At 34.3% G+C, this 10000-nt stretch overlaps 1 protein-coding gene across 1 annotated transcript in view; it reads left to right on the forward strand.

Moving 5' to 3' along the window:
• The window catches only part of LOC144964449 (copper homeostasis protein cutC homolog), a 22695-nt gene that overhangs the window by 874 nt on the left and 11821 nt on the right, over positions 1-10000 (forward strand). The window contains exons 2-4 of the mRNA XM_078898721.1: positions 1442-1501; positions 2408-2576; positions 4676-4716. Coding sequence (XP_078754847.1) covers positions 1442-1501; positions 2408-2576; positions 4676-4716 — 270 coding nt within the window. The remainder of the gene's footprint in view (positions 1-1441; positions 1502-2407; positions 2577-4675; positions 4717-10000) is intronic.

The raw sequence follows: 10000 nt of genomic DNA on the forward strand, positions 1-10000 counted from the left end.
GTCCTTACCCTCCCATCCCCATTGTCTCATCCATACCATGCACATCTCCACTGCGTAGTGGTTGCCAAACCCCCCCCCCCCCATCCCCCATTTAACCCTCACTAGGCTAGTTTCAAGGGTTTGCCAATCAGTAATAAGAACAAGATGACTGAAACTCATTGCACAATTAGCTTAGAACTAATGGGAAATTTGGAAATTTTGAAATCCCGCACTCAAGAACAAACCATCATCTTTACTCTTTCTTTTCCTCCACCGTCCGACTTTGGAACTCCCTACCAACCACTTGTAAACAAGCCCTTTGGATCCGATGACTTCAAAAAAACTCTCCCTGTTACCCTCTAAAACCGCTGTTACTGAAAAATCTGCCATACAATATTCAGCCTGAAGCGTTGGCCTTAATGGAAGAAGAAGAAGACAAGTGATGACAGCATCTAAACTCGCCCATATTTTTTTTTTAATTCTCACTCTGCCTTTCCGCCTTTCCAAGATCATCACATGCCTGTTGCATGGGGAAAATGTCAAGAATCAAACTTAGTTTAGTTTCGCCAAATTTAACAGGAATCGGGGCTGTCTTTGGAGTATTTTGTATTTATTAAAGGAGGATAACTAATAGATTAAACAAATGTTTGTGTCGCTGAAGGGTTGTTTCCCTTGAGTTTTGGATAAAATAAACCTTTTCTCTTTTCCCCAGGAGCTTATCTTAAGCAGACTGCGGTGTATCTGAAAAAATGTGTGTCTGAAACCGTGTCAGACAAAGTAATAAAGAAAGATATCAGAAGAAAAAATCTCACCCAAAAATTCAGTCTTCCTTGACTGGGGATAGAACCTCTGACCTCTTGATTACTGGTCAGATGTGCTAACATTACACTACAGAGGTCACCCGTTAGTTTTGGTGATTTAATGCTTATATTATATTATACGATTCTTTCATCTCTTTGTATTTATTAAACAAGTTATTTTTATTTTGCCCAATAACACAACTAGCTTGCCAGTATGTGTTATTGCACAATAAAAATATTACAAGTTTAATAAATACAAAGAGATGAAAGAATATGTTTATTCCACCCCTACAAGTAAGATTATTATATATTTTGTAACCAAATGGTATGGTATTAGTATTAGTAATTCTATTCACCATAATTTGTATCTTTCTCCTTCTGCTTGAATGACAATTTGACTCAAAACTAAAAATGCTGGATTTGTATTCATGCCCACCAAAAAAATATTTATAATTACCAATCAGCTGTCTTTTACAACTAATTTCACACCAACAAAATGTGTGCAAATATTCTGCAATGGTCTAATAAATATTTTTAAAGCATTATTCAACGATTACGTATTTACTAAGAAATGATAGGGTTTCCAAGGAGAGAGGTGGAATAAAAAATCTTATTTATTGATTCTCAATTTTTGAATTGTTTTAATTTGATTTTTTTTTTAGGAGCTTCCAGGATTGAATTGTGCGCTAATCTTATGGAAGGAGGAACGACACCAAGTGTTGGTACGGGACTGGCAAGCTTCAACTTGATTGGGTTCTTTGATTTATTATAGGGTTCCACAGTCGTGTCGTCACTTCCCTCGTAATGAGGCTGGTTCTAAACTCTCGGAACAATGGCGAACGCCATTATCTCCATCACCGCCCTTATGATATATTCTTCAACGAGCATAAAAGTGTATCCAGAGGAGAAGAACATTATAAATCTGATCATGTTTCTTCTTCTTCTTCTTCTTCTTCTTCTTCTTCTTCTTCTTCTTCTTCTTCTTCTTCTTCTTCTTCTTCTTCTTCTTCTTCTTCTTCTTCTTCTTCTTCTTCTTCTTCTTCTTCTTCTTCTTCTTCTTCTTCTTCTTCTTCTTCTTCTTCTTCTTCTTCTTCTTCTTCTTCTTCTTCTTCTTCTTCTTCTTCTTCTTCTTCTTCTTCTTCATCTTCTTCATCTTCTTCAACTATATATATATAACAGCAACATCATCATCATCATCATCATCATCATCATCACTGTCTTCTTTATCACCACCTATATTTTGATGAGCTAAAAGTAATCATTGTTTAGCAGTTTTTATCATAAATGTCAATTTTTTAAATGTGTGTGCACAGGTATGAGAGAGAAAGAGAGGAATAAAGATAGAGAGAGAGAGAAAGACTAGAAAGAAGTGAAATATTTTTCGAATGTTATAGTTATCATATAACGTTATATAACAAGTGTAACAAATGACAAATTGCCATATTTATGAATCTAAATCATCCTGACTTAACGCCGTTTTGAGACAAAGAGTTATATACATGTATTGTATTTACCCTGTAAATCACCATCGTCATTATCACCACCACTCCACAGTATTTACATCATTACAAACATTTGATAACGGTGCTTTTTTTTTTTTTTTTTGTTCCCCCAAAATTGTTCACTAGGTCTGCTGCAAGTTGTTAAAAAACATGTCGACATTCCCGTTTTTGTCATGATTCGACCTCGAGGCGGGGATTTTTGCTACGATGAGATGGATTTGGCCGTGATGAAGGCAGAGATAAGGATGTTGAAAGAAACGGGAGCTGATGGATTTGTATTTGGTGCTTTAAACAAGTGAGGGTATTGATTTTATAGAATTCATCGCACTCTTGTACTTACTGTACTTACTTACATGCGGCTATGTGGTCTAGTGGTATGACACTCGCTTTTGGATCAAAGGTCCCGAGTTCGAGCCTTGCTCTGCGCATAGTTGAGTCCTTGGAGAAGGCTCTTGACTCGCATTCTCTCACCATACTCAGGTGTAAAATGAGTACCTGGCCGTTAACAGCGTTGTCATTGTCGGAAAAAAATTGTAATATCGCCTCACAGGCGTCATGTCTCGTTCTACATGTTATGTGGTGCTGTTGGTCAAGGACTCCATGTAAAGCGCTTTGAGCATGTTTAGTGGATATTGCGCTATATAAAAGCTCAAGTTTTTTTGTTTCTTTTTTTGTTGGTTTTTTTTTTTACTTACATAATCCTCATTAAGGCATCTACTGAACACTTCTATTTCTGTCTGACGGCTGCATGGAATGGACATCGATGTTGCTCCAGGTTAAATCAGCCTCTTTCAGCTCTTTAGCAATGGATCTTCTCCAGGTTTTCTTGGGCCTGCCTCTTCGCCTTTTGCCATCAGTCGTATTCTTGGCATAGAAGTTGTCTCCATTCTGGCAATACGTCCTAGCCATCTCCATCTGTGTCTCTTTCGAGTTGCAGCTATGCTCAATGTACCTGTCTTTTCTCTTAGAGTTTCATTTCCAATTTTGGTAGGCCAAAATATTCCTACAATTCTTCGGAGGCATTTGTTTTCGAACGATCATCATCATCACAGCCTGTCACTCTAACACCGAACCCACTCCACAGCATCTGTGGAGCAGATTCTTAGGTCACGGTCAGTGCAGCTGGGCCTATCTTGGCATTCTCTTAAGATGGGCTCTATCGTCTGCTCTGGTCATCCACATGTTCACAAGCTAGTCTCAGCTCGCCCCCACGTTTTCACGATTCCAGCTGTTCTCCCAATTTTTTCGAACAATGCTAATTTTTATTTGTTACTTGTACTAATCTAAAATAAAAATATATATAAAAATGTATCGAGTGCATTTCCACATAATTACCAAGCTCAATATGCTTCACAGTATTTCATGTGCTGTAGGTCAGGAACTCTTTGTGCGGCTATGGGGTCTAGTGGTATGACATTCACTTTCAGATCAGAGGGTCCTGGGTTCGAGCCTCACTCGGCGCAAAGTTAAATCCTTGGAGAAACTCTTTACTCACATTCTCTCACTGTACTCAGGTGTAAACTGAGTACCCAAGCTTTAACAGCGTTGTCTGTGTCCAAAAAAAAAAATGTAATATATCGCCTAACAGGCGTCATGCCCCGTCCAAATGCTAAATGTTGCTGTTGGCCTGGAACCCCTTGTAAAGCACTTAGAGCATGGGTGGATATTGTGCTATATAAAAGCTCAATTTTTAAAAATACAAAATTATCTATTGTTACTTCAAAGTTCCATTATATTTATAGAATGAGCATTTACAAATATTGCTGCTTTTTTCTTTTCTCATATGAATGTCAGGGATGAAAACATTAGATCAATAAAGATTGCCCACTAAAGTAAGGATTCGATTTAAAGACCAGGCATGGAGCGAGAGAGTGTGTGTTTGTGTGTGTGTGTGTGAGAGAGAGAGAGAGAGAGAGAGAGAGAGAAATTTGAATGTATTGATGTTTTTGTTATGCGCCTAGAGCTTTATTGTATAGAGGATTGGGCGCAATATAAGTAAATTTCATTATCATTATTATTAGTTTTATTATTATTATTATTATTATTATTATTATTATTATTATTATTATTATTATTATTATTATTATTATTATTATTATTATTATTATCCATATGTTCAATGAAATTGCTACAGTGCAGGAGTTTACTTCTCTGCGTCTCACTTTAGTCATCTCAATAATTTTACTATGTATGTAAGTCCCTGGAATCTATCTCGATGTACGGCTGGCATATGATAACTATGGCTGGCAAATGATAACTATGGCTGGCATATGATAATTACGGCTGGCATAGATAACTGAGTCACAGACTCTGCCAAAATTATGTCTCTTGCAAATAAATTTCATCATTTTATTTTTAATCATCATTGATAGTAGTCTCCAACTTTTATTTCAGGGATGGAACCGTGGACGCAAACTCTTGCAAAGAACTTCTTGGTAAAATAGATCAGGCATGGTAGTTTTTTGCATCGCGTGTGATCGCGTTGTGGGCGCAAAATATCATTGCTTTTCATTGCGGCCGAAAATCTGCAATTTTGTGCAAATATTTGCAAATTTTCTGGATTTTGCAAAGAAAAACAAAAAAAGACATTTTTTTTTTTTAATTTGATTGATCGTGTAGAACATGAAAAATAATAAATCAAGAGTAGTTTCTTTTTTACTTTCCCATTTTCTTCTATTTTTACTGGAGCTGATATGACCTTACATTTGTTGCAAGTGTCGTGAAACCTTTAAAAAACAAACCAATACCTTTCTCTTTCATGAACTAATTATGAGTATTTAGGAAAATGAATAGCAAATTGTTTGCAAATTTTACTGTTTTTAGCTTCCAAAATTTGGGATTTTCTTCTTTTCAAAAAACCGCCATGTCAGATAGATAAATTCTATGTTTCATTCTGACTTTTCTCTTCTTTGCACTAAACTCCTACACCACGGAAACATCTTCATATTTTGTCATACCCTGTTGTACTTTGTAGATAATTTTGATATGACCTACTCTATTCGATTTCTACGTTTCTTCTTCTCAATAAGACAGGGTTTTGGTTGTCCAACACATTATGTTTCATTAGTTTTATTCATTTTATTCTGTGGCTATGTGGTCTTGTGGTATGACCCTTGCTTTCAGATTGGAAGGTCTTGGGTTTGAGCCTCACGAGTCCTTGGAAAAGGCTCTTTTCTCACATTCTCTCGTCTTTTTTTCAGGTGTAAAATGAGTACGTTGTCTCTGTCGGAAAAATTGTAATATCTCCTAACAGGTGTCATGTTTCATTCTATATGTTATGTGTTGCTGTTGGTCAGGAACCCTTTGTAAAGCGCTTTGAGCATGTTTCATGGATATTGCATTATATAAAAAGTTTTTTGGGGGTTTTTTCGTTCTTTTTATTGTTTTACTTTTCTTCAAATTTGATTTGTTTAATATCTATTTTTTTTTTTTTAGCATTTTGAGCTCTCTCTTTTTTTTATTTGGTAATAATTTTTTTTTTAACTTCAGCTTTTATATAGAACAATATCCACTAAATATGCTCAAAGTGCTTTACAATGGGGTCCCAAGCCAACAGCAACACATAACCAGACCTGCCAACCAGTACGATAAATCGTATTTTAGTACGATTTTTGGACCCCGAATACGCGGATACGATTTTAGTGGATTTAATACGATTTTTTAAAAAGATGTGTGATTTGAATGATGTTGATGATACATTTGATGCATTGATGATACACACGTGTCGTACACCTACTATTGACTGTTTTTCTGAATGAATGATGCATCACATTTAATACTATAGTTATCATTTCAGTTGCTTATATGATGCCTGTTTTCACCAATATTTTTCTCATGCATTTTTGAGGATTTGCATAGAATTATGCATATAAGTAAGCTTGTTTTATACTTTAAATAGTCTCAGACCACATTTAAACTTTTGCCACTTATTAAATAGAAAATTCTAAGTGAAAATTTAATTGAACCAACATCTTTGACTATGAAGCCTTCAATTAAAAACTGTATTGCTAATTAACTTAAACATGTATAGTCTCAGACCACATTTAAACTTTTGCCACTTATTAAATAGAAAATTCTAAGTGAAAATTTAATTGAACCAACATCTTTGACTTTGAAGCCTTCAATTAAAAACTGTATTGCTAATTAACTTAAACATAAATGGGTTATTTCCCTTTATAATAACTAAATTACTCTATTTTGATTTATAAAATTTATAATGATCTTTTTTTTTTCTTTATTATTTTGTACGAGTCTTGAATTACAAAGTGGGCAGCTTTAAGAACAGTATTTGGTTCAAAATGAATTTTTTAGAACCATTTTAGAAGTTTTTAACTTGTCTCTGCATATTACATACTTTGCGAATTTCCTATCATTTGACCAAAGTAATAGTATTAGTAGTACTCGTATATAGAAGTAATAATAGTAGTAGTAGGAGGAGTAGTAGTAGTGAATGCTCAAAAAAAAAGAGAGAGAGATATGGATCATTAGATAACATATATGGAAAATATCTTGCTACTGTTGCAAATTGTCATCTCTTGAATTGAAGACCACTCTCCCAGATATTTTATCTCAAAACTTACTCATAACTGATATACTGGGCTAGCAGATATCACTATCACAACTTCATCAGCATCTCTTACCATCAACATCATGACATCATCACTTTTACTACTGCCATCACAGCATTGTCACTCCACAACCACCACCACATCACTTCTACCACCACATCACTTCTACCACCACCGCCACCACAGCTTCATCATCATCACCACCACCACCACTAGAGCACCATCGCTACAACAACCAACACGTCTTCCACTGACACTAGCATCAATACTACCAACATGTTAAGGGTCTTTTGGTCATTTCTTTGAGTGTTTCGAAAGCAATTTCCTTTGATATTGCAATTTCTGAGCCATTTTAAATGGCCATTAAGTTTTAGTTTCTCGATAAATCGATAATTTTGTAATCACTAGAGATAGCTTGAATGATGAAGATCAGAGTTTATTTTGATTTGGGATTGATGTTAGCTTTTATATAAATGTTTGTATAGTGCGCACTTTTTTTCCACATGTGCGGACAAAATACACTTTTTTTGCTAAAAATACACTTTTTAGGGTCATGGAATACACTTTTCATCCTGGGAAGGTTGGCAGGTCTGACATAACATGTAGGATGAGACATGATGCCTTCAAGGTGACAACGCTGTTAACAGCCAGGTACTCATTTTACACCTGAGTAGGGTGAGAGAATGTGAGTAAAGAGCCTATTCCAAGGACTCAACTGTATGCCGCTCGGGATACGAACCCATGACCTATCCAAAAGTGAGTGTCATACCACAAGACCACATAGCCGTAATAATAATATTTCTTCTGTAACATGAAGCATAATGAGTGTGCTTATCAAGAAAAGACAACATCAACAGTCACTAAAAATAGAGCATTTCCAGGAAGTTGATACAATATTTTAATGATAACATCATTCACAGCACTTCCCGATTTTGTGTTGCAAATGTATGAGTAAAAATAAAAAATAAATTAAAATAAGATTCCTTTTATTCATCCCATATGGGAAATTTGTCTCTAGGGTCTATTCTAAAGGAAGACTGGAATAACCCAGGCGTCAGCCACAGTGCAGCGCCGCAAATTGAGCTAGGGTGAGGTGACTTGCTCAAGGCCACACAGCGCAGCAGCGGGTGGTCGAACTCGGTACCTTTGGGGTACGAAGCAAAGACCGTACTGCAGAACCATGCTTCCCCCTTCACTTTTATAGAGCTTTAGCTTTTCAATCTATTATTATGCTTCCCTTTTTAAATAGTTTACAGTAATTTAATAGATTTTCTATCTATTATTATGCTTCCCTTTTTAAATAGTTTACAGTAATTTAATACATTTTCTATCTATTATTATGCTTCCCTTTTTAAATAGTTTACAGTAATTTAATAGATTTTCAATCTATTATTATGCTTCCCTTTTTAAATAGTTTACAGTAATTTAATAGATTTTCTATCTATTATTATGCTTCCCTTTTTAAATAGTTTACAGTAATTTAATAGATTTTCTATCTGTTATTATGCTTCCCTGTATGAAATAAAGTAGTCATTTCAATTCAATTCAATTCAATATAAACATTTCTTTATTGTCAGAAATATTCTACATATTACTCAAGTACATAGGAATAAAAATATGACATAAGAATAAACAGATAAATATTAGCTCTTTATGATCATTGCTATTCATGGGAATTCCCGATGTTGTGTAGCACTTGTATAAGTGTTTACTCTTATAGGAGTGTGGATTTTCTATCTTTTATGCTTCCCTGTAAGAATATAGTACAAGGAATTCAACTCTTTTCATTACAAATAGCAAAAACATTCAGGAAATGAAATTCTAGGGAATAGAAATTATTTTATAAAAATTCTTTACATTTTCATCAAGATTGGAAAAAACGGCTCTATACCTTTTCCTTTTTAAAAGAATTCTTCATTGAATTGTAAATCTGTGTAAAAACAGTGAGCATTTATTTATTTAAACACTTACTGAGTATGAAATTATTGATATAAGAATAAAGCTGACAAGAATATTCAGTACTATTAATTGTTACAGTGAATGACATAATCAGTCGGATGGTCAAAAGGTTTGAACTGAGATATTGTCAAGTTTAGTTAGACGGTCAATTGTTATCAAAAATGAGTTCTTGTCATAAATGATTAAATCAACCCTTTTTGTACATCCTCGGGAAATATCAAAGTTTAATTTCACTTCTAAATATTTTTTACACCTAGTCAAGTTGATAGAGTATGAAATTTGAGAAAAGTTGCTGGATACCTTTCCCATACATCTGACCATAACTTCGTGAAAAATCACCCGATTTGCTTCAAATAAATATTAAAATGCTCTGGTGAGCATGTTCTTTCAGAAAATGCAAATTTTAAAAAAAATGCGAATCCAAAATTTTCTCATTCTGACTGATTCTGTCATGCACTGACACATATTGTCCAGTGTTTTAGTATACAAATTGAATAATTGCGTCAGATAATAGAGATAAAAATCTTGCAAAGTGTGTGTGACAGAAAGAAAGAGAGAAGGGGGGGGGGGGGGGCAGAGTGTCGTCTTTTTCTGTTGTCTTTTGACAAAAACAAAAATCTCAAACCACATTTATGAAATCGTTAAGTGTAACAATGGTTGGAGTTTATATGCTTGAATTTAAATCTCATATAAAAAGAAATAATAAAGAGCTTTTCATGTCATCATCATCATCATCCCCGTCGTCGTCGTCGTCATCGGCGTTGTGTAGTAGCTCCAGTTGTCTGAGGATTAATCCACAGTTGACAATTTCATCTTCTTTCCCTCCTTCACCCATTCGTACATGAAAATATCGGAATCACACACACGAGTACAAGCAGGTGGATTTGATTGTCATTCATTCCCTTATTTATTGTGGATAAATTGCGTTATTTGGAGACAATTTGAAATCTGTTCTTTTATAGCAATAATAATGATAATGATAATAATAATAATAATAATAATAATAATAATAATAACAATAATAATAACAATAATAATAATAATAATAATAATAATAATACACATTTATACAGCGCTCATTCTCATGTAAAACACAAGGTCTGGGCACTTTACAATGTACATTATCAATTTGAAAAAAAAATATTAATAAAAATAAATAGTAAAAAAATTATTTATATATATATATATATAT

This window comes from Berghia stephanieae, chromosome 2 (genome assembly GCF_034508935.2).
Source record: "Berghia stephanieae isolate SIO BIC M18660-M18661 chromosome 2, UCSD_Bste_1.3, whole genome shotgun sequence".
In the NCBI taxonomy this organism is placed as follows: domain Eukaryota; kingdom Metazoa; phylum Mollusca; class Gastropoda; order Nudibranchia; family Aeolidiidae; genus Berghia; species Berghia stephanieae.